The sequence below is a fragment of the Lissotriton helveticus genome, chromosome 7 (genome assembly GCF_964261635.1).
Source record: "Lissotriton helveticus chromosome 7, aLisHel1.1, whole genome shotgun sequence".
Classification (NCBI taxonomy): Eukaryota; Metazoa; Chordata; class Amphibia; order Caudata; family Salamandridae; genus Lissotriton; species Lissotriton helveticus.
This window is the reverse complement of record NC_136068.1, coordinates 1,910,005,143-1,910,031,261: the sequence shown is the minus strand read 5'-3', so window position 1 is coordinate 1,910,031,261 and position 26,119 is coordinate 1,910,005,143. Positions and strand designations below refer to the sequence as shown.

General features: G+C 44.3%; 1 protein-coding gene across 1 annotated transcript in view; it reads right to left on the bottom strand.

The window, feature by feature from the left end:
* Window positions 1–25,249, bottom strand: part of LOC144767863 (ephrin type-B receptor 5-like) — a 319,076-nt gene extending 293,827 nt beyond the window's left edge. Inside the window, exon 1 of the mRNA XM_078651221.1 lies at window positions 25,099–25,249. Coding sequence (XP_078507347.1) covers window positions 25,099–25,249 — 151 coding nt within the window. The remainder of the gene's footprint in view (window positions 1–25,098) is intronic.
* Between the last annotated feature and the right edge of the window lie 870 nt (window positions 25,250–26,119).

Genomic DNA, 26,119 nt, shown 5'->3' with positions numbered 1-26,119 from the left:
ATTACATTTAAAAGCGAGGTAATTTCCATAAGTTTCTCATTTTGGTGCAGTCTGAAATCTTATTGGATTGTAATCCCACGTATCTTAAGTTTTACTTATTTCTGACAATGGGATAGTAGTAGGTTCCTCAATTTGATTTCTTTTGCTGTTCCTGCGCTAAGCGACCCCTTCCAGGTAGTTCCCAAGTGCAATTGCTATGTCCAGATTTTCCATTCCTATCAGTAAGTTTGTCGCTTGTACACGTCGTTTTATGCCATATTTTATAAATAATGGTTGTAGGAACCGTTTTTTTACTTCTAGACATGTCAAGCAGTCAAGTAGTATATGCAACATTTCACACTTGACCCCCAGGCCACATTTACATGTACCATCTGGATGTAACATTTCTGCCTTCACTCTCCCCTCCATTAGCCAGGGAATGATACCTATTCGGATTTTCAGTATCTCCCACCTAAAACCGTAATTTGGCAGGGTTTCTAAATACGGGTACCCCGTCTCGTTTTCCCAAGATTCTATCATAATAACCACTGATTTTTTGTTTCTTATGTATCCTATGTCCTGCCTTCCAGAGTACTCCCTTCCTTGTGCTCTGAGTGCACTCTTCGTGAACTCCACGTCTAGAGAATTTTGGTTTACTCCAACATTTAGATTCCCAATTATTTCCTTTATTTTTCTTTTTGCGCCTAATGCCCATCTTAGGTTACTGTGTCGGATTTCCTCAGTACACCAATGTGAGACCGTTTCCCCTTCCCCCTGGGATTGGCGTTTCCAGAATCTTACCATCGCCATTTTGGCCTGAGTGTTCCACTCAATCATATCTGTTTCCAGTCTAATTGCCTGTATCATTAATGACTTTGGTAGTGACAGTAACGTTTTCAGGGCCTTACCTTCCTCCCGATCCCAACCTCCCTTTCCGCTTAGAGGGAGCACCATTGCACCATACAGTACTTGGGGTGGTATCATGGCCTCATATGCTTTTAATAACGGTTTATGTGACTTATCCCCGTAGTTTATATTACATATTTTCAGGCCATAAATGGAGGAGGATGCTTTTACGTTTTGGTGTTCCAAATGTATATCCCATTTTAAAGAGGATTCAAACCAAAGACCAAGATATTTGTATTCTTTTACCATTTCTAATTTTATTTTGTCTAGGTGCCAGCTGAAACTCTTGGACCCTTTTCCGAAGTGCATGATCTTTGCTTTTTCCATGTTCACTGACAGCAATTTATCCTTACAGTAGTCATGGAATGCATTTAATTTTCTGTGTAGCCCGAGCTCGGTCAGATCAGTAATCACAAGGTCATCTGCATACAGCAGGCATGAGACCTTTCTATTATTCATCCTCGGGCTCGCGCTTCTTTCCACCTCTAGTGCTGCTGGCAGGTCCGCTAGGAATATTGAAAAGAGGAGCGGAGCTAAGACGCAGCCCTGTCTCAGCCCGTTCCCTATCTCAATCTTCCTTGCCAGAGCCCCTTGTGTATCTTTAATTACTTGGGCCCAGTTCCCTCTTTGCAATTCTTTCAGGATTTCGAGTAAGCACACCGGGATTTCATATTTAATCAGGCACTCCCATAGTTTACCCCGGTCCACTGAATCAAAGGCTGCCCGGAAGTCGACAAAACAGCAAAACAGGTTCCCCTTTTGTTCTATCGACTTCCGGGCGAGGGCCCACAGGGCATAACAGTGGTCTACAGTGGAGTGCCCTTCTTTAAAGCCCCCTTGTTCCACCGGGATAATTGAGTTCTCTTCTACCCAGTTCTTTAATTTGCTAAGCACTATTTTGGCAAATATTTTCTCCCCGATGTCCAATAGATTAATTAATCTATAATTTGTCGGGTTTTTCATCTCCCCTTTCTTATGAATTGGCCTTATTATAGCCCCATTCCAGTTTTCGGGAAATTTCCCAGTATCTACAATGACTCCAAACATATTGTAGTGTGTTATCTGGGAAACCTGAATCGATATTCCTATTTCATGCCCTTGTCCGGCTATAATCAATAATATCCATACAACGGCATAATAATCATATCCATAATTCAGTCGTAGCACATGCTGTCTGTCACATTAAGCAAGGCTAGTTCTACGGCCCCCTAGTAAGCACACCGAGTTCTCTAAACAAAACCAAGCCTCCAGCAACCTGGGAAATCCCCCTTGCTATTGTTTTGATTTCGTCCTAGAACTCCAATAAAGCACTGTAAGAACGGCCAGTTCTTAGTGACATCTTTATTGACGTCTGATGTCCAACCTTACGTCAAACCCAGGCATCTTTCAGGTATAAATATACCAACGTTGCCTTAAGCAAACACACGGTGGTGAATCTGGAGCAGAGCAGCTATCTACTTCCGAGAGCCCAGCTGATGCAAGAGCCCACGGACGCTGCCCCTCCCTTTTGACGCGCTGAGAAAGACGCTGTCTTTTCTCTTGCCGAGAAATCCAGCTCCGGCGTTTCCAGCCTACCCTTGCGGGTTGCTGGGATATCGAGTCCTGAGAGAGAGATACCAGGCCTCCTGCTTTCTATTACCCAGGTACGGAGCTGACTAAACCCTTACAGAGAATTCTTGAGTCAGATTCTTGGCAAAACAAACTTAACTTAAACTGCTACTTACTTACTCCCTCCCACGTATTAGGCTTAGGTCAGGTACACCGGGGTAGGCGTATTTAGAAGCACCAGTGGAGTATGATTAGTCAATGTATATATGTATTTATATATTTTATCTATTTTAAAGTATCATATGGCTAAGAAACCATATCAATGCTTTTACAGTATTATTTTATAATCCTGCTTTTACTGTACGCACTTTACTTTATATTGCAATTGTAGCAATTCATTTCTCTTGCATGAGGAAGGAGACTGCTCAATAAATAATACCTTTATTGAAAATGCCCGTCTCTCTTTTCTCTGCAATCTGGTGAAACTAGGTACGCAACTTTGATTGAGTGAAATAGCTGTCTTTTGTTTTCACACGACTCTAGAGATATACTCTTAATCAGGGAGAGCAAAGTTGTCATGTTTTATGGTTGTCAGAAACTAAATCCCTTCTTGTCTATCCAGGGAGGTTAAACTCCTCCTCGCTTATTCGAGAAAGTTTCTAGTGACCTCTGAGCTAACTGGCAAAAACTTAAGTCTAATATAGTCAGTAGAGACCTAGTTAACCTCAGTCCTACGTCTACACTGCTGAATATATTTTTCCAAAGCGCAGAGCCTATTGGGACTATAGGAACTACACTACATGGCGGCCAACGTTTGGTAAGGTGATAAATCTAACGCAAGACGTTAGAGTAACTCAGTCGTGCTTTTTCACACAGACCCTTTTTCCCGTAAATACTCCAAAAGACGTCTGGAGTGGGTAAAAGATTAAAATCCCCCGGAACTTAGTAGGAAGAGATTTCTATGTATAGTTTTTGGTTTAGTCAACGTTGAAGGATACAGTGTTCCAAAATATTGTGCACCTAATCTTTGTTTCCTTGAAAACCTGATCTGCAACAAAAACCTTTCTGTCAGTAAAAATGGCAGAAAATGAAGAAGAAAGGAAGACAGCTAGAATAGGAGCTCGACTACTAGAGGATGACAATAGTCTCCTGCAGACCGACCCGGATGCAATACTCATTCCGGTCAACATAAGAAAAACCATAACTCTTAAACTTATAGAAAATGGACTGACATCGAGAGGTGGTACAGTCATATTCGTAATTGAGGCACATGAATATCGGCAGACAGAGGTATTCTATTCATGGATAAACTTTCCAGCAGCAAACGCTGTCACACATGAATTCCACTATTACAAAATAGAGGAACCACCGGATGAATACACCCCTTTCGAGGAGGTGGAAATCCCATTAAAATACCAAGAGCACCTGCTCTGGTTTAAAGGCGCCCTAAAACATAATAATCACATCACCAGGCTCGGTCCACTAGGTAGACCAGGAGCAACGTGGCCGGTTCTAGCCAGCTACACACCACATCAAGACATTGAAAAAATGTCAAGTGAAGAACTCTTAGTTAAAATAAAAGAATTAACACAGGCATATAGAGAGTTGGTTCAATTGGCAACGGAGGATATAACATTCCTCCAGAAATTGAAAGAAACAGATATAGCAGAACAGCCATTTGAACTTGCCAGAATCATAGAAAAATCCTATGAAGAACTAGGAAGAGATAGTTTGGGTGGGAAACCAGTAAAACCCCAACTAACTGAAAATCCTGAAAAAATATTTATTAAAAATAATCTAAACACTCCAAAAAAGAGCTTGGATGGAAATAAACAATCCACTCCCAAAGAAAAAAGATTCCAGTCCAGAGGAAGGTCTCCTCCGCGGAGAGAAAGATCTCCGGACCAAGGACACAAGTCTCCCCAGAGGGAGCCCTCAGAGAAAAGATACAACCTTAGAAATTGGGATAATCTAAAGAAACCTGATAGATATCAAGATATTGATACACGTCCCTCTCGATCTTTTCAGACTTCCGCGCAGAAATCGGAAAGAAGAGGACGGTCAGAACAAAGGGAAGAGCACGTCAAGTCCAAAGACAAAGAACCTGCTCGTCAAAATAAAAAATTACAATTTCCAAGAAAGAAGGTAGCCAGCATTAAAATAGTCAAACATGCCAAGGATACTGAGGACACAGCTGAAAAACAGAGAGTGGGCCCAGACAGTGCTAGACAGCGCAGCAGAAGTGACCATAGCTCGCAAGATCCTGATGAATCATCTGGAGACAGTGGAAACAAATGAATACATTCAGGTGGAAACTGCAGATACCAGAGTTAGCAAACCTCATAAAATATACGAGATAACATTATGTATAGAGGGAGATAAGACTAGGAAAGTAAGGGGTCTATTTTGGGATAACCTTTTCAAAGGCTATGACATCCTTTTAGCTGAAAAAGACTGGCCACCAGAGTTTGTCAGGGAGTGCCCTCATGGCGAAGAAATGATTATGCCTGCCTTCTCAAATCACATTCCAATTCATAAAAAATATACACTTGCAAGAAAGTGGGCAGTAGCCCAAGCTCCTGCATTATATAAAAACCATGTAGGATGGGATGAGGACTCTCGTCCTCACAAAATCCAGTTAAAATGTCAACCAACTGCACAAAGGCAGTACCCAATTAAGCAAGAAGCTAAAAAAACAGGTCAGGGAGATTTTAGATCAACTTGAATACCAGGGGGTGATTGAAACATGCACCTCACAAATGAATAATCCTTTGTTTCCTGTCTCCAAGCCAGACGATTCATATCGTCTAGTTTTGGACTACAGACACCTAAACTCATGTTGCAAAACTTTTGCGGTACAAAACTCATATAGTGCAGCATTAATGAATAACATCGTGCGCAAAAAATACAAAACAACATTAGACATCTCTAATGGATTCGTTTGGCAAAACATTGCACCTGAAAGCAGGTATTTGACCGCTTTCTCAATAATGGGCTCGCAGAAAAAATTCTGTCGACTCCCACAGGGGTTCAAGAACAGTCCAGGATTATTCTCAGCAAAAGTAACAGAGTTACTACAACTGTATGATGATGAGGCATTATCTTATGTCGATGACATCTATCTAACAGATGATGACTTGGATACTCACTTGAAAAGAGTGAACACCATAATACTTAGGTTCGCAGCAGAGGGTTACAAATTCAACTTTAAAAAGTCACAAATTGCCCATCTAACTTTCCTATTTTTAGGATATGAATTATTAAGTGAAGGCAAAAGCCTGGCAGACAATTTCTTAGAAAAATGCGCTGTAATCCAAGCACCAAAAACGCTGAAAAACTTACAATCAATACTTGGTTTCCTGAATTTCGGAAGAACTTACATTCTAAATTATGCAGAGAGAGTTAAACCTCTCTATGAACTAATAGGACCAGATTTTAAACCAATCAATTGGACTCAAAAACACACAGAAATTTTGAGATCATTACAAACAGACATGTTAGCAAAAACAAAATTTCAAACTCGCGATAATACACGCAACCTTCACGGATTCACGTACCTGACCTCTAATAAGGGAGAAACGGTACCAATAGCATACAAATCACATTTGTACACAAAAGCTGAAATGAAATTTAGTTCAACTGAAAAAATTCTAACCGCGGTTCAGACTGCTGTAGCAAAAGAGAGAGCCCTAGCACGAGGTAAACGAATAACAATCGTTACTCCAGTACCGGCTCTAGAAGCGGTAACAAAGGCAAGCATCCCTAATGCTAAAGCACTACTTCCGAGATGGATACAATGGGTTAATTCTCTTGCTGCAACGGACATGGTATACGAATTTGACCCTAATTTGAAAACACAAGAATTCCTACAATATGAATATGAATGTCCTCTTCCGACTGAGATCCTGCCTCTGGAATATTACGGCTGTATAATATATACAGACGGATCAGCACAACCCGCAGTTGGGGGTAAACAAGCTTACAGTGCTGCATGCACGATTGTTAAAGGTCGTTGGCACGGAGGGAAATTTAGACCACTGGTCACTAAAACGCAATCTCTAGGAGATTGTACAGCTCAGCGAGCTGAACTACTAGCATTTAAGATGGTGCTTGAAAATACCGATCGCGAATTCTCCAAACTCATAGTGTGCGATTCATATTACTGCGTACAGTCTTATAATGAATACTTGCAGAACTGGGTTGAAAACGGTTTCAAAGACGCAAAAGGTGGCACAATCAAGCATAAAACGCTTTGGGAACAAGTGGTTCTTTTACAGAAAGAACTACAAAAGACTCACGTGATCCATACACTGAGTCATCAGCGTGATGGCGTTCACGCTGCAGGGAATTCATTGGCTGAGACAGCCACAGCGGAAGCAACTAATCCGGCTTCCGTAGCCACAAGAAAGCGTTCAGAAAAATACATAGACGGGGAAACCATGCTGGCGGTAAAAACGTCTTCAAAAGGCGACTGTGCAGCACTACCCGTGAATTATCCACTCAATTATACATACATAATCGATGCAAACTCCGTTCCTTTTGCTCAAATCCCTGGAGTGGGGGATAGAGTAATTCCAAACACGAACAGGAGAGGCTTCTTAATACAAGAAGCACATATGGGATTAGGTCTAAGGCATCAGATGATCAAAGAATCTCTGACAGAATTACAATCAGAATACTGGTGGCCGGGAATGAGCGTGGATAATCACAAATTTTCAAAAAATTGTGAAAACTGCAACAGAGATCGCAGTGGCGAACCGGCCGACATAGTGCCAGAACACCTAATAGAAAGCATAAGGCGATCTATTCGCATGATTAAACAGGAAACATGCGTCCCAATGTATATTATTTAAGACTAGATTCACTTAAAATGTAGACACCAGCGCTTGGCTGACGCCAGAACTGTTATAAAAGATTTGCGAGTCTATATCGGCACATACGCAATTGGCATGCTACATTCTGACCAGGGTCCTGCTTTTAGCTCTCGAGCTTATAAGGATGCCATGACCAGCATGGGCATTGCATTGCGGTATTCATGTCCCTTCCATCCTGAGGGAAACGGGATTGTGGAAAGAAAAAACCGAGGCATAAAGCAATCTATAACGGCAAAGGTATTAGGTACGGGTGATGGGTGGGTCAAACATTTAACAAGTGTCCAACGTAGTCTTAACAATCTGCCAAGAAATTCTCTAAAAGGTTTCAGTCCGTATGAACTATTGTTCGGGACTAGAATGCATATCCAGGACCTTGATAGTCAGACTTCAGTGGTAGAAGGAAAATGCTTTGATATCAAAGATCTTTTGGCTATTTTACAGGACTTAAATGAAACAAGAAAAGACCTGAGCAACGTAAAGCTAAAACAACAGCCAACAGCCACTGAAGAGAAACCACCTGTCCCAGCAAGGACTGTCTGGATTCCAAAGATTGGGGATCTGGTCAGAGAGAAGATCGCTGTGAAGAAGGAATTTGGGGGTATATTATCAAGGGGTTTTATCTCCGCTTTTTTGGCTTTAAAAGCCAAGAAAGCGGAGATAAAATTATCTCCCTATTACCAAGCTGTCGCTAACACCAGTTAGCGACAGCTAATAGGAGATAGCGACCATCATGGGCCCCACTTTGCATGTCAGTGATATTTATCACTAATGATATGCAAAGTGGGCGTGCCAAGATGTTAGCGACTGGAAACAGTCGCTAACATCGCTATCTCCTATTACCAACTTTTGGAGATATTTGCGCTAAGGGCGAATATCTCCAAAAGCTAACACCTGCCCTGAGCAGTTCTTAGCCATGTTATCCAATGGGAGGTGGATAACATGGCTAAGAGCATTTGCTCGATAATGCATGAATATCGCTGACTTTTCAGCGATATTCATGCATTGCGGGCGTTTTTTATCGCATTTGCGATAAACCTTGCTAATAGTAAGGTTTATCTGCGATAAAAATCGCCGATGTGCGGCGATAATTTTTGTCTCTAAACAAGTTAGAGACAAAAATTATCGCTAGTTGTTGATAATATACCCCTTGGTCCTTCTTACAGAAAAGCAGTACCTGTCTTAGCTGTCAACGGAACAAGATCAGTTGTACTACCGCCCCTTGCTGGTAAAAAGGAGAACCGAGCTGTATCCATCGACCTGGATAAACCACAATCATGTGGCCAATAATAAGTAGTAGGCCAAGTGGACTCCCAAGAAATAGCAGAACGCCAAAGTTTGCTACAAAACAAGAGGTTCAAACTGAGAGACTAATCACATTTGATAAAGCTACAGTGAATGAACAAGGACTATGTAACAAAGCCATGGAACTTACGCCTCTTAAAACCCAAATTGCAACAGCTCGTCAAGAAACACCTGTCTACAACGATGTAGCCTCAGACTATGCTAATGCAACAAAGAAAATTCCAAAAGCAAATGAGAATCCGGAAGCAATTCCAACAATTGACAGAACTGCATCAGGCTACTTCATCAATTTCGATGACTTTTCAGAGGATCCAAGCGAACCTGAAGAACAGCCAACAGAAACAGAGACTTTTAAAGACAAAGCAAAATAACTCTTTCATCAACTCAAATAAACCTATCTGATTTCTCCATGGATTGAATTTTGGTTTGTGCTGGGTGTACTTTTCCTCCTGCTTTGGCTCATCATGGTACTGTGCTTGGGACATTTCATTGAGGGAAAATATATAGTACAATGGACACAGCAAGTCAGAACATCAACTTGGTCCTAAAGCCACACAAGTCATCCCACATTGAGAAAGAGAACTATCATCAGTAAATTTCACAGCCAATCCAATACCCAGTGGGATAGCTTGGGACAAAACAGATTATGAAATTTATGGCCCGGTCGAGCTCTTGAAGTATCCACATCAATTCAAGGTTTCATTAAGTGACTTTGTAAAAACCAAGCACATTCTCTGATGATTGGGACTTTGAAAGTATTAATGATATGATATCAGACTTAGTTATGTCAGCAACATTTACAGAACATGATTATTTACAGGGTTCATCGAAATATGAACAGATGTACTGCTGCAATCACCATGCTAACCATTATTTGCATAAATCTGCTCAACCTAGAAATGTTTTTAATTATAATCAATGGGAACATTGTGCAACTCCACCAAAAGGCAGTTCCAAAAATTTTTGGGATAAATTCCCATACTTCTCAGGCTTTAACACAAGTGATGCAGAAACGTTTTATTACAAACTGTTAAATAAGACAGGAATTAAAACCATGCTGACAAACACTAAATTAATCTATTCAGAAACATTTTTTGAAAAAATGACTACATTTGGTTTTGATTTTTGGAAAAATAATATTGAAACAAAAACCATCTGGGGTACCAAAGATTGGCAGGTCCAAGGTATAGAATCATTATTTAGAGCCTGCATGATCCCAGAACAAATTATATTCTTGAATGATACCATTCAACAGACAACCTGTCTTGGCCTAGCCAAAATTAAAGACTTAAACAAACAGTCTATTCCAAAACCAACACCTGACAGTAATAGCACTACAGATGTTGAGATAGACGTATCCCATATTTTTTACCAAAACAGAACACATCCTGATTGGAAAAAATGGTTGATCTGGCCCACATACACAAATAACTGTCAAGATAGATTCCTGAACAAAATACAGGGGTTCAAATTGACCAGGCCAGACCCTAGATACTCCCAGAGACAACATCCAGGGATAGTTACAACATACAGTGTAGGAAAACTCTGCCTCGAATGGCTACAGACATCCACACTGGCAGAAATTAAGCAACACTTGACTTTACTTAAAGAAGGTGCTGACTTGCGTGATTTCATAATGGGACCACGCAAACAGCGTCAAAAACGTTTCATAGCGGCCAGTATATATGCGGCATACAACGAAGCTTGGAAAGAAACACAAATTGAAACAGCAGAAAAAATACGGGAAATTGACCGTATTAATTTGGAAAAATCACTTTCTGTTGTGGACAATGGGTTAATGACTCTGTCTTCCAGAATATATTCACTGGACAGTATTGTATCATCTGCAATTGATATAATAGAACAGGACTTATTAATGTTACAACATGGTCAGTCCCAATTACGTTCTATTGTACAGCTTGGCTGGACGTTACAAAATCTGCGTTCAGGCTACATGCCTTGGCGTTTAATCAACACAACGTCATTATTCTCTATCTTTAACCTTACTGATACTCAAATCAGCTTGGCACAAAAAGGAGCGGAATATACAATTCTGAGCATTGAAAAACTTGAGAGATTACCATTGACAATGTCAGAACGACCTGTCATTGAATGGATAATACACGGAATCATAACTATTCAATCAATCAATCAATCAATCAGGTCATTTATAGAGCGCGCTACTCACCCGTAGGGTCTCAAGGCGCTGGGTGGGGGGGGTGCCGTTACTGCTCGAACAGCCAGGTCTTGAGCTTCTTCCTAAAGGAGAGGTGGTCTTGGGTCAGGCGCAGGTCGGTCGGGAGTGAGTTCCAGGTCTTGGCGGCCAGGTAGGAGAAGGACCTTCCTCCTGTTGTCGCTCTTCGGATGCGGGGGACGGCGGCGAGGGCGTGGTTGGTTGATCTGAGGAGACGCTTGGGAGTGTAGAAGTTGATCCAGTTGTTGAGGTAGCTCGGGCCTTGGTCGTGTAGGGCTTTGTGTGCGTGGGTGAGGAGACGGAAGGTGATTCTCTTGTTGACCGGGAGCCAGTGCAGATTTCTCAGGTGTCCGGAGATGTGGCTGCGTCGGGGGATGTCGAGGATGAGTCTGGCCGAGGCGTTCTGTATCCGCTGAAGTCTCTTCTGGAGCTTGGCTGTGGTTCCGGCGTAGAGGGCGTTGCCGTAGTCCAGTCGGCTGGTGACGAGGGCCTGGGTGACCGTCTGCCGCGTCTCGGTGGGGATCCACCGGAAGATCTTACGTAGCATGCGCAGGATGTTGAAGCAAGACGAGGAGACGGTGTTTACTTGTCTGGTCATGGAGAGGGAGGAGTCCAGGATGAAGCCCAGGTTGCGTGCGTGGTCCGTCGGTTTGGGTGCGGTGCCCAGGGCGGGGGGCCACCAGGAGTCGTCCCAGGCGGATGGCGAGGAGCACAGGATGAGGACCTCCGTCTTGTCCGAGTTCAGTTTCAGGCGGCTGGTCGTCATCCATTCGGCTACATCTCTCATCCCTTCGTGCAGGTTGGCTCTGGCGGTGGCGGGGTCGTTGGTCAGGGAGAGGATCAGCTGGGTGTCGTCAGCGTAGGAGATTATGTTGAGGTTGTGTTGGCGTGCGATGGCCGCGAGGGGGCTCATGTAGACGTTGAAGAGGGTGGGGCTCAGTGAGGATCCTTGAGGGACGCCGCAGATGACTTTGGTGGCCTCTGACTTGTACGGTGGTAGTCGGACTCTCTGTGTTCTTCCGTCGAGGAAGGAGGTGATCCATTCCAGTGCCTTGTCCTGGATTCCGATGTTGCCGAGGCGCTGTATTAGGGTGCGGTGGCAGACAGTGTCGAAAGCCGCGGAGAGGTCCAGGAGGATGAGGGCCGCTGTTTCTCCGTTGTCCATCAGAGTTCGAAGGTCATCGGTGGCAGCGATGAGGGCGGTCTCGGTGCTGTGGTTCGCTCGGAAGCCCGACTGTGAGGGGTCGAGGGATCCATTCGTCTCGAGGAAGGCGGCCAGCTGTTTGTTGACGGTCTTCTCGATGACTTTGGCCGGGAACGGGAGGAGCGAGATGGGACGGTAGTTCTTGAGGTCGGTGGGGTCTGCTGTGGGTTTCTTGAGAAGAGCGCTGAGTTCGGCGTGCTTCCATCTCTCAGGGAAGGTGGCGGTATCGAAGGAGGTGTTGATGATGTCCCGCAGGTGGGGTGCGATGACAGCGTCGGCCTTGTTGAAGACGTGGTGAGGGCAGGGGTCAGTCGGAGATCCGGAGTGGATGGAGTTCATGGTGCGGATGGTGTCTTCGGTGGTGATCGGGGTCCAGGTGCGGAGGGTGGTGGTGGGTGGCGTTGTTGCGGTTGTGGCTTGCGTAGGATGGTTGTTGAAGCTGTTGTGTATGTCCGTGATCTTGTTGTGGAAGTAGGACGCGAGGGAGTTGCAGAGGTCTTGCGACGGGGTGATGTCATTGTTTCCGGCGTTGGGGTTGGAGAGCTCTTTCACGATGTTGAAGAGTTCCTTGCAGTTGTGTGCGTTGTTGTCCAGTCGATCCTTGTATGTATTTTTCTTGGTGGCGCGGATCAGTTGGTGGTGTTTCCGGGTGGCGAGCTTGAGGGTGGTCATGTTGTCCGTAGTTGGTTCCCTTCTCCAGACTTTCTCGAGGGCTCGACAGTTCTTCTTGGAGCTCTTGAGTTCGTCGGTGAACCATGGTGTTTTTCTGCTGCAGGGTCTGCTGGGTGGGGTTCTCAGAGGGGCGAGTTCGTCCGCGCAGTTGTTGATCCACTTCGTGAGGTTGTCGGCGGCTTGGCTGGGGTTCGCTGAGCTGGCGGGAGGGTGCTGGCTCAGGGAAGCGGTGAGCTGGTCGGCTGTGATCTTGTTCCAGCTTCTTCGGGCAACCTGTTGCTGGTGGTGGTGGATCGTCGTTCTTCTGAAGGTGAAGTGGACGCAGCTGTGGTCCGTCCAGTGGAGTCCAGTAGCGTGGCTGAAGGTGACGTCTTTGCTGGATGAGAAGACGGCGTCGAGTGTGTGACCGGCGAGGTGGGTGGGGGTGGACACCAGCTGCTTGAGTCCGAGGTTGGCGAGGTTGTCGAGCAGGCTGATGGTGTTGCGGTCGCTGTTGCTCTCCAGGTGGAAGTTGAGGTCCCCCAGGAGGATGTAGTCGGCGGAGGGGAGAGCGTGCGGGCTGACGAAGTCGGCGATGTCCTCGCTGAATCGTGTGCATGGTCCCGGGGGTCGGTAGATCAGGGTGCCTCTGAGGGTGGTGTTCGGGTTGGTGTGGATCTGGAAGTGCAGGTGTTCAGCGGTGGTTAGGGTGTCGTCGGTGTTGGTCGTGATGCGGATGGTGTCTTTGTGGATGATGGCGATGCCTCCTCCCGTCTGGTTGGCGGTGCGGTCCCTCCGGGTGATCTTGTAGCCCTCTGGGATGGCGATGGCGATGTCTGGGGCTGAGGAGGCGTTCATCCAGGTCTCGGTGAGGAAGGCAACGTCGGGGGCGGTGGTGTCGAGGAGGTTCCAGAGTTCGACGGGTTGTCTGTGGACGGAGCGGGTGTTGAGTAGGATGCACTTGAGGTGGTTGCTGCTGGTGTTCGGCTTGGCGGGTGCAGGGAAGGTCCGGATGCAGGTGAACTTGCAGGCGTGGCAACTGAAGGGTCCGTGGGTGTGCTTCGGGGCGGCTCGGTGACATCCTGGGATGCGGCCGGTGTTGAGTGCGATGAGATCGGCGGCGTTGTAGGTTCGTCGGGTCGGCTTCCGTCGGTGGGGGCCAGGGGTCCTGGCGCTGGTCGCGATCCGGTCGCGGACGGGCGCAGACGGGCTTACCTTTGGCGCGCCTTCGGCGCACAATCGGCGTGCCCGCTGCGCGTCAACGCTGCGCGTGCGCACGGTCGCCATTTAAGGCAAAGTGCGCGGGTGGGCGGGGCAGCTGGGAGGCGGGAGCGGGGAGGGAACAGAAGGAAAGAAGGGGCGGGGTCGGCGGTGGTGGCGGGAAGCGGGGGCGGCGAGGGAGGCGGGAAACAGGCCGGAGGACGGCCGGAGACTTAAGAACAAGCACAAGTTACAGGCAGAGACGCTAAACACGGGAAAAGACTAAGAAAACAGAAAACAAGCACAAATTACAGGCAAAAAATGCTAAACACGGGGAGAGACTAAGAAACCAGAAAACAAGCACAAATTACAGGCAAAAAAACGCTAACACGGGCAAAGATTGAGAAAACAGAAAACAAGCACCAATGAATGGCAAAACAGCAGGGTCAGCCGGCAGCGAGGCAGGCAGCGAGGCAGGGCACAGCAGAGGGGCACACGCAGCAGCTGGTGGCCGTGCGGTGCGGGGGTGTCCCACAAGTGGGTCACACTTACCTGTGTCGCACGGTCGCCATTTAAGGCCAAGTGCGCGGGTGGGCGGGGCAGCTGGGAGGCGGGAGCGGGGAGGGAACAGAAGGAAAGAAGGGGCGGGGTCGGCGGTGGTGGCGGGAAGCGGGGGCGGCGAGGGAGGCGGGAAACAGGCCGGAGGACGGCCGGAGACTTAAGAACAAGCACAAGTTACAGGCAGAGACGCTAAACACGGGAAAAGACTAAGAAAACAGAAAACAAGCACAAATTACAGGCAAAAAATGCTAAACACGGGGAGAGACTAAGAAACCAGAAAACAAGCACAAATTACAGGCAAAAAAACGCTAACACGGGCAAAGATTGAGAAAACAGAAAACAAGCACCAATGAATGGCAAAACAGCAGGGTCAGCCGGCAGCGAGGCAGGCAGCGAGGCAGGGCACAGCAGAGGGGCACACGCAGCAGCTGGTGGCCGTGCGGCGCGGGGGTGTCCCACAAGTTCCGATAACTACTTTCCAATTTAAATACTGCCAAGAGTATAAACGAGCAGGCCAGTATGAAAGGTTGGGTAAAGAATACATTAAGTCATCATGGAAATTACCTTACACACGCACATGTTATAGTAAGGACAGAATGTATTTCTTAGTGGTGATAATTGTAAAAGGTCACTAAGTGGTATACTTCTGTGTCAGGGTATAAACCTACATGGGGCCTGTGAGGGGACTTCAAATAACCTTTCATGCCACCAGCATGGCACACCGGCAACTCGAATAGAGCCATTTTTTAGACGGCTTTCTAACGGGAGCTACATTCTAATAGTGGACCACAGATGTTGTGGCTTGGTGCCAGGAAAAGCTTATCTAGTAAGCGTTTCTTCCATGGTCACTTGCTGTATGCAAGTATTGTTTCCAAACAGCACTCCAGACAGGGAGGAAAACATTTGGCCATTTTTGAATATCTCTTCTATTCGAATTGATACTTTAAGCAGAATAAAGTCTGTCCTTTTGCAGACAACTGTGCCCTTGATGTCATCAAAAGAAACGTATGATCTGCAAGTCGCAAGGACAACGGCAGAGATACATAGCCTTTTATCAGCAAATTGCCCCCTACATTTCGCAGAAATGTTAAGCCAAATTCTAAATATGTCCGATATTGGAGGTATCCCGCATGTATTTAAGACAATTTTTTCGGGACTGTTAACACCCTTCACAACAGTTCTGGGCATTTTTCCTAGTTTTGTCCATTCTGTCTTTGGTGGCCTACCACTCCTGTTGGGACTCGTAGCAGGCATTTTATTTTTGACTCTCCTGCTTCGTTATGGCAAGCCATGTCACAGACAAGACTCCAGCAACAATGGAAGAAACGATCCTAGCTATACGCTATCGGGACCGCATAACTAAAGTCCTTGGATGAGCCCGGCTAAGAGATCTGAATATGACCTGGTTTCTTTCATTCAGACCCATCTGGCAGAATTGTATCTTACCTGTGTTAAGATGTATGCTGTGTGGAGAAGAATGCGTGTTAGACGTCTGTCTCACACTACAATCAGAAGTACCATTGGATACAGATACTTTGCCAAGTCCTGTAACGGCTCATGCATCGTGTTGTCCCCAGCGGTTACCCATCCTGATGACGGCATTCGTGGAAACTTCACCACTGCGATTAAAGGGTAGTGAAGTGCAAGATGAGAGCAGAATTAACCAGGTACGACCTTCTGTGAGCAATGCTGATCAATACATCGATGATAGCAATCATTCTCACGACTGCACAGTTGCGGCATTTTCCACCTTGGTCGAACTTTCACCTGAAGCGGTAGACTGCTTTTTTGAAAGTCGGTCTGAAATGATGTTTTCCCCCGAACAAAAAGAATAACTTTTAAGCAAACTAGTACACAGCGTTCCCTGAACTCTGAATTCGGCCTTCGGCTTTGATAAACAAAAGCTACTGAACATATTTGGAACTATATTTTTTCTCTCTCTCCTGAAAGCGAAATTATTTTCTTCCCCGATTCCAAAATATTTACCTTTTTCTTGGCACATGTACTCTGCTTGAAGTAGAACTATTCTTAGAGAACAGAGCTTCTATTTTAGGAACTCTAAAAGACAATATATCACGTCAACCTATAGCACATTTACAGCGACTGTATTTATATGTGATGGAATGGTCTCGCACCTTTTTTCTGTATTAAGAGCCATTTCATGTGTACATTTCGCAAATCATTCAGACTGATATATATATGCATCCTTTTTTAATGAATGATTACACTGCTTGAAACGTGTACAGTACCTATAATCAATTTCATGTATTTCGCATACACCATTTCAAATGCAAAAAAATGTATTTTGGGGTGGGTTGGTATACACGTGCACCTTTTATGTTTTCTATTGCTTAGTTTTAGTAATGATGGACATTAATTTGTGAAGTGGGTATAGTGTGTTATCTGGGAAACCTGAATCGATATTCCTATTTCATGCCCTTGTCCGGCTATAATCAATAATATCCATACAACGGCATAATAATCATATCCATAATTCAGTCGTAGCACATGCTGTCACATTAAGCAAGGCTACTTCTCCGGGCCCCTAGTAAGCACACCGATTTCTCTAAACAAAACCAAGCCTCCAGCAACCTGGGAAATCCCCCTTGCAATTGTTTTGATTTCGTCCTAGAACTCCAATAAAGCACTGTAAGAACGGCCAGTTCTTAGTGACATCTTTATTGACGTCTTATGTCCAACCTTACATCAAACCCAGGCATCTTTCAGGTATAAATATACCAACGTTGCCTTAAGCAAACACACGGTGGTGAATCTGGAGCAGAGCAGCTATCTACTTCCGAGAGCCCAGCTGATGCAAGAGCCCATGGACGCTGCCCCTCCCTTTTGACGCGCTGAGAAAGACGCTGTCTTTTCTCTTGCCGAGAAATCCAGCTCCGGCGTTTTCAGCCTACCCTTGCGGGTTGCTGGGATATCGAGTCCTGAGAGAGAGATACCAGACCTCCTGCTTTCTATTACCCAGGTACGGAGCTGACTAAACCCTTACAGAGAATTCTTGAGTCAGATTCTTGGCAAAACAAACTTTACTTAAACTGCTACTTACTTACTCCCTCCCACGTATTAGGCTTAGGTCAGGTACACCGGGGTAGGCATATTTAGAAGCACCAGTTGAGTACGATTAGTCAATGTATATATGTATGTATATATTTTATCTATTTTAAAGTATCATATGGCTAAGAAACCATATCAATGCTTTTACAGTATTATTTTATAATCCTGCTTTTACTGTACGCACTTTACTTTACTATAAGTATTGCAATTGTAGCAATTAATTTCTCTTGCATGAGGAAGGAGACTGCTCAATAAATAATACCTTTATTGAAAACGCCCGTCTCTCTTTTCTCTGCAATCTGGTGAAACTAAGTACGCACCTTTGACTGAGTGAAATAGCTGTCTTTTGTTTTCACACGACTCTAGAGATATACTCTTAATCAGGGAGAGCAAAGTTGTCATGTTTTATGGTTGTCAGAAACTAAATCCCTTCTTGTCTATCCAGGGAGGTTAAACTCCTCCTCGCTTATTCGAGAAAGTTTCTAGTGACCTCTGAGCTAGCTGGCAAAAACTTAAGTCTAATATAGTCAGTAGAGACCTAGTTAACCTCAGTCCTACGTCTACACTGCTGAATATATTATTCCAATGTGCAGAGCCTATTGGGACTATAGGAACTACACTACAATATTTGCAAAAAATTCCGCCCACCACTCTACCTGAGTTTTGATTATTTGTGCCGGGAGATTATCCGGTCCTGCCGCTCTTGTGAGATTCAAATCCTTTATCGTCTTTTTAACCTCTTGGGCAGAGAAGTCGGGTTTTATATCTGTTACCAGACTGCTCCAGTCTGTGTACAGATTTTTTTCCCGATCTTTCCCTGGGCTATACAGGTCCTGTAGATACTCCTCCTATACTGCCTCCTCTACTAAGCAGTTCATTTTCCCTAGAGGGCGATCTGCTCCTGAGTGCACTAGCATCCAGAAATGGCGTGAGTTCTTCGTTTCTATTGCCTCAAGTAATTTTTGCCAGCATCCCTCTTTAAATTCCCTTTTTGCCCTTCTGATAAGCATAGAAGCCCACTAGGGTGTTTGTACTATCTTGATCTCTCTTTAGCTGGTTGCGGCGGGTCATTCTCCTAACTTCCCTTTTTTTCTCCTGGCATTCCCTTGTAAACCAACCGGAGGATTTCTCAATCTTCAGGCTTTTCGCTTTGTTTTTAGTTTTGCCTCTATTTATATTTTTTTGTTCTTAACTAAGAGTTTGGACCACCTCCTCAATTTTTCCTACGTACCATTCGAGGTTTTGACCCCTTGCTATCTTCAGATCTAGGTTCTGTTGTAGTTGTATTAATCTAACAACATGTTCAACCGTGAGCCTAGTTGTACGGCGTCTGGGGTATTCCACCTCTTGTTCCATAACCTTTGGGCTAGAGTCAGGGTGCACATCCGAGATCTCCAGGGTTACCATGTTATGGTCGCTTGCTTCTCTATTCACAATTCTAAATCCTGAGATTAAACTGAAGTTCCAAGGTGAGGTAAAGGCATAATCTATGGGGCAGATTTGAGAGCCTTGTTTAAATGTTTTTTTGGCGGGGCAATCTAGCTGGCATCTTCCATTTAAACAAAATAGGTTTTTAGTTCCCACGAAGGTTCCCAACTGCCTATCTTTAGCACTAGGTATATATTCAGGGAAGGTTGCTAGAGGTATTTCATGGGCCTCCAATATATCGTGAAACCAACAATCAACATTCTCGGGGTGAAGTTTGTGAGGAGGGGGGGGTCGCCCTCAATGGAGAATAGATGCTGGGGGCAGATGCTGGAGAAGCGCAGTCTCCCCCTCCAGCGCGAAGGGACATCCCTCCCTAAGTTTCCTGGGGAGTTGAAAGGAATAACCCCTCAAGGGATCAGCCAGCATTTAACACCTTCTGGGCTGGAACTTATTTTCTACAGCTAAGGGTGTACTGCGAAGCGCATCATGGAGTGAAGGGCTGAGTTAGGGATGTCTGGAGAAGGGCATCCCCTGGAGGTGAAGAGGTGTAATTGCACTGAAATGCATTTACTAATGGTTATTTCTTTCAGGGGGACTGATGTTCATGTTTAATGTGACGTACAGGATAAAAGTGATGTCATAAGCAAAGTGGGGTTATATTTGCAGACATTCCTGCTAGGGTGTCTGACTGTACATGCGTAATTCTGTGATTTAATCTGTGATGCCTTTAGGGGCTGTAATTGCAAAGCATTCTAATGATACCCAAATGTGCTGAGTACTGTCATTCTAAAGTGTGCGTAAACATGTATTCTTGATGCTGCTCATAGGTGTAGACCCCAGACTGCTAGCCCTTAAGATATTGAGCTGCATACCTTATTGCTTTTGTATATTTGTAAATGGGTGCATAGTATTGAGTAGTTTTTCTGTTTAATACATGTACTCTTACTTTTATAACGCAAAGTACAGACTGGACAATCAATTATTGAATGTTATTTCTGTGCACCTGCAAATGGCGATTACTAGCCCACACACTTCCCATGAGTAAACCTCAGACTGCTCTGCAACGCTACTCTCTGAGAGTCAGGTGCTACAATTGAGTGTTTGGTTCCCAGGGAAGGAGAAATGTAGTCAAGTTATTTGTGCAGGCCTCACAGATGCTGCCTCATTTTCCAACAGTGTGTGACTGTGAATGTGTGGTAAGTTGTAATAGGTCATCCCACACTGAAAGGTGCAATACTCTATTTAATGCTTCAATATTAGTCATACTTACAGTCAGCGGTGTTGAGTGTGTGCGTAACTGTGAATGTGTGGTAGGGTGTAATAGGTTATCCTACACTGAAAGGTGCAATATTCTAATTAATGCTCCTATAATACTCATACTCACAGTAAGTGGTGTTTAGTGTGTGTGTGTGTGTGTGTGTGTGTGAGACTGTGAATGTGTGGTAGGATGTAATAGGTTATCCCACACTGAAAGGTGCAATACTCCAATTAATGCTCCTATATTACTCATACTCGCAGTCAGCGGTGTTGAGTATGTGTGTATGTGTTTCACTGTGTGTGTGACTGTGAATGTGTGGTAGGATGTAATAGGTTACCCCACATTGAAAGGTGCAATACTCCATTTAATGCTCCTATATTACTCATACTCGCAGTCAGTGGTGATGAGTGTGTGTGTGTGTGTGTTTGTGAGACTGTGTGTGTGACTGTGACTATGTGGTAGGGTGTAATAGGTTATTCCACACTAAAAGACGCAATACTCTAATTAATGCTCTTATATTACTCATACTCGCAGTTAGCGGTGTTGAGTGAGTGTTTGTGTGTGTGTGTGAGACTGTGTGTGACTGTGAATGTGTGGTAGGGTGTAATAGGTTATCCCAAACTGAAAGGTGCACTACTCTATTTAATGCTCCTATATTAGTTATATTCAAAGTCAGCAGTGTTGAGTGTGTGTGAGAGACTGTGTGTGTGTGACTGTGAATGTGTGGTAGGGTGTAATAGGTCATCCAACACTGAAACGTGCAATAATCTATTTAATGTTCCTGTATTACTCATACTCGCAGTCAGCAGTGTTGAGTGTGTGTGTTTGTTTGTTTGATTGTGTGTGTGAATGTGTGGAAGGGTGTAATAGGTTATTCCACACTGTAGGTGCAATACTCTAATTAATGCTCCTATATTACTCATACTCGCAGTCAGCGGTGTTGAGTGTGTGTGTGACTGTGTGTGTGACTGTGAATGTGTGTTAGGCTGTAATAGGTTATCTCACAGTGAAAGATGAACTACTCTATTTAAAGCTACTATATTACTCATAGTGGCAATCAGCGATGTTGAGTGTGCGTGTGGGTGTGTGTTTGAAACTGTGTGTGTGATTGTGAATGGGTGTGATAGGTTATACCACCCTGAAAGGTGTTGAGTGTGCATGTGTGTGTGTGTGTGACTGTGTGTTTGACTGTGACTGTATGGTAGAGTGTAATAGGTTATCCCACACTGAAAGGTGCATTTCTCTAATTAATGCTCCTATATTATCATCCTCGCAGTAAGCGGTGTTGAGTGTGTGTGTGTGTGTGTGTGTGTGTGTGTGAGACTGTGAATGTGTGGTAGGGTGTAATAGGTTTTCCCACATTGAAAGGTGCAATACTCCAGTTAATGCTCCTATATTACTCATACTCACAGTAAGCGGTGTTGAGTATGTGTGTATGCGACTGTGTGTGTGACTGTGAATGTGTGGTAGGGTGTAATAGGTTATTCCACACTGAAAAGTGCAACACTTTAATTAATGCCCCTTTATTACTCATACTCGCAGTCAGCGGTGTTGTGTGTGTGTGTGTGTGTGTGTTTGTGTGTGACTGTGTGTTTGACTGTGGATGTATGGTATGGTGTAATAGATTACCCCACACTGAAAGGTGTTGAGTGTGCATGTGTGTGTGTGTGTGACTGTGTGTTTGACTGTGAATGTGTGGTAGGGTGTAATAGGTTATCCCACACTGAAATGTCCAGTTGTCTGTTTAAGGCTACTACATTACACATACCCTGAATAAGAGGTGTTGAGTCTGTATGTGACGTGTGTGACTGTGTATGTATGGGAGATTGTAACGGGCCATCCCACACTGAAATTTGCAATGCTCTGTTTAATGCTCCTATATTACCCATACCTCAATCAGCAGTGTTGAGTGTGTGTGTTTGTGATGTAACCTCAAACGCAAAAAATTAAATAGAAATGATTACTTTAAAATAAGAGTGAAAAAGATAACAATGTAGTTGGTGAATTGCACAGTGTGAAACCAGAAAACCTACCATTATTCTGACTTCCCACTTGTCTAAAGTGTGTGATCCTAGGCAAAAATATGATTTCTCCATGCCTCCTTTTTTCTTCATTGTAAAACAGGGGAGAATCTTCAAATATGTGAGTGCATTGTACAACAACATTTTATGTTTGATTTAATGGACTATAGTGTTGTTTCGTGTAATAGGAACGTCGGCCACAATCGGGGTGCACGTGTGAACTGAATTCACTAATGGCAGTGTTGTAACGGTGGGGGTGTTGGCATGAATGTCTCTAAGGTCATGTTTAGGATTATCCCTTTCAATAAATACCTCTGAGGGCAGTGAGACAATCTGATGTACTAAGGTAAAAAAACAGCTTCCACATGTAAGAGAAATGCATTTTTTGAATTTAGAAGAGACTTTATCATATTTTCACATGATGTTGGTTATCCCACATTATAGTGTGCAGTATTCTGGTTAGTGGTGCTGTATTAGATGTATGATGTTTCAACGCATGCTTTTACCACGCATGCCTTTACAACGCAGGTATTACAATGCAAGTGGTTACAACGACTTGCGTTGGGGGGCGCTGGATAGTGGAATAGTTTAATTTTCTATTCCAACTCCAGTCCCCGTGGATAGTAGGGAAGGTGTTGGATAGAAAATTAAACTATTCCCTATCCAACAGCGCCCCCCAACGCAAGTCGTTGTAACGACTTGCGTTGTAATACCTGCGTTATAAAGGTAGTGCGTGGTAAAAGTTGCGTTGTAAACGCTGTTCCCCGCTGTATTAAGCATCCACTAGATATCTGTAGGTACCCCCTCAAATGTTGCTTCTAGGTCTGGGAGAAAGGGGGGAGTAATGAAAACTCCCACACAACCTATGTTTCTTTGTACAGGTTCACTAAAGCTCTATAGGCCTGTCCATTGTACAAATTTAACATGCCAAACTTGTACTCATAATATTATTTGTCTTTTTTTTGTATTTCTTACATTATTCTTATTATTCTTTTTCTTCAGTTTTCTAAGTGTACAAAAAAGATAAAAACCTGTTTAAACTTGTAATTGGCTCAGATATGCAAATTTTCTATCTAATAATACATATAACCATTACATTGATGCATTTTTACACAGCAAAGAATGATACATATATAGAAACATTTAATATGCCCCCCAGAATTTACCACACAACCATTCTAACCTCTCATACCACTGCACTCTCTCATCACATACATCCACCACCCGCCTGCAGGCATTCACTGTGGAAATCACTGAAAAAAACATTCGAGAAATGCCTGTGAAAGTGTTGTAGGCTTGGGTGTCACAACAGTCAGGTCAACGCATGTTTCGGTTTCATCAGGACCACCCATAAAAGGCTTAGGGGTGAGTAGTTGGGGAATAACAAATGTCTAAGACATCTAATATGAGCCTCCTCTCCTTGCAGCCAAGATTGAAGTGTAAGAGATCTGATCCACTGTTTTCTCAATATGGAATCCAAGAAAAGATATACACCAACTTTTTAGAATCTTTTAATCTCTCCTTTTCTGTTTCCAAGATTTCCTAAGAAGGATTAGTCGAATATATTACTTTGTTACCATGTTTATTTTTAAGAGGTAACTGCTTGATGTCCCAGGCCAGTGTATAGACCGTGTCCTGCCCCAGGCTCGTAACCACACCCCCAAGCTTGACCTCTGGTTGAATCACCTCACTGCCTTCAACTGCACCCCTCTCATCATAGACTCAGCCAAATCACTTGGAGTCACCTTGGACAAGCACCTGAATATGAAAAATCACATCAATAAGGTATGCAAAGGTGCAAACCACTTGATGAGGACACTCAAAAATATCAAACCATTCCTTCCACAAAACGATTTCAAGCAGGTGGTGCAAGCGCTTGTCCTACCTATGCTGGGCTACGGCAGCGCGACCCTTTGTGGCCTTCCCAAATACTCCCTGGCTCCACTAAGAGCATCAATATATACAGCGGTTAGACTGGTTACAGGCACTAACCGAAACAAGCACATTTCCCCAGTTCTAAAATCGCTCAAATGGTTACCTTATGAAGCACGTATTCAGTTAAAGATTGTCGTTCTGACGCACAAAGCCCTTCACTTCAATACTTCCAAGTACCTGGTGCAAAAACTGGAGCTCTCTTGTGGTGTAAGAGCCTCATGAAGCGCCAAGACTTTCCTCTTGAAACCACTCATCTTTAGGAAAAAGAGGACTTGTTTCAGAGCCTTTTCCGGCACTGCCCCAAAGCTATAGAACTCTCTTCCACCGGAAGTAGGCCAAATCCCTCCAACTACGGCATTCGAATTGGAAGCAAACAAATTATTTATGAATAAATTCTTACCCTAAGTGTGCTAGGCGCACCTGCTCGAAGACAATCGGTCTTACTTCCATTGGACAATCTTTTGTTATGGTTCTTTCTTATGCAACTGTCCCTGAATATGCTATCATTCCTGTTTTTTTTACTCCTACCTGTTGTCGATTTTGCATTTATGTCCTTCCTCCCACCCTATTTTAAAGTGCTCTGATATCCCTCTGGATCTTTATACATAAAATGAATAAATACATTTCAGTGACGGGGGGGGTTACTCACACATCCAATCAGCGGAGGTCTGGGGCATTGGCTCCACGTCTATGTGCTTTTGTTTGGTGATATTCTCTTGCACAACAGATTGTGAAGCATGGTGAAAGAAACAAGTGCAGCAACATGTTTACGGCTACAGTCTTTTAACCACATGCGTGCGGTGCAGATTCCCGCGGTGAGTGAGTTTTTAAAAAACCCGAGGTTCACGACGAGCTCAGCTTGTCATGATCGTACGAAAGGCGTAACTCATGACGAGCTGAGCTCGTCATGAGCATCGAAGGGGTTAATGAGATTAATTGCTAACACATTATTAAAGCAGTAGTTTTACCTTCCAAAGCAGCGGCCAGGGGAAGAATGTGGAGTATGTAGAGAATGCTCATGACGTCACTCAGTCCTTGTGAGACGGTGATGCACATAAAGAAGCTCCAGCTATGGAAGGCTGCGCGCGCCACCTCCGGGGCGTCTCCTCGTTGCACCATCTGCACCACAGGGAGGCGCAGTGAAGGGCCTCATCCCTCGGATCTGTAGAAGAAAAACCACATTATTTCCAGGAGTGTGAAAAATACATGCAGTGTGGCCACCAGGGCATGCTCAAAGACTAACCAATAAAGATAACCCTCGCTAATAAACAAACAAGCACTGGCAAAGCCAATAGGTCGGGCTTATATCTGAAAGCACCTCTTACATGATTGGTGGGTTGTGTCTAGAAATGCAGATGATTGAGTGAGTACATGTAAGTACGTGCAACACACTAACCCTAGAAACTCCGGGGTGAGGGAACAAGAGGCACAGGGCACTCAGCGCAGGCTGGCCTCCAACCTATCATGAATATACAAAAAAGAAGCGGCTCACGAGTTATAAGTGACCGAAACTACATGTGACCAAAACTACATGTGGACGCTGGCATCTCACAAAAAATGAAGGACTGTCCTCACACACCACCAGGTTTCATGCTTCATTATCAGCAGTCCTCAATCTCTAAAAACTAGGTTTGATTGAGAGCGGGCCTTCACCTGGAGACATGTCTAAAGCTTCTAAAGCTAAGTTGGGGCCCGTCAAATGTGAATAAAGTATTACAAATCTGTATAATTGCCAAATTTAAATTTATTCAGAAAGGCAATTATATGATATTAAAGTAACAGGAACGGTGAAATGAGGGGAGTTATTGCCCCATCACCGTAGTGGCTAAATTTGTCGACATGTTTCTGCCTATATGGTCTAAAGGATCCGCGGCATTCATCAGGACAAACATTTAAACTGGGATCCTTTCTTACCAAATTTACTCAGTATGAAGTTACCACTAGGTAGGCTGAGGAAAACCATCTTTCCTTCAGATCATTGAAAACATC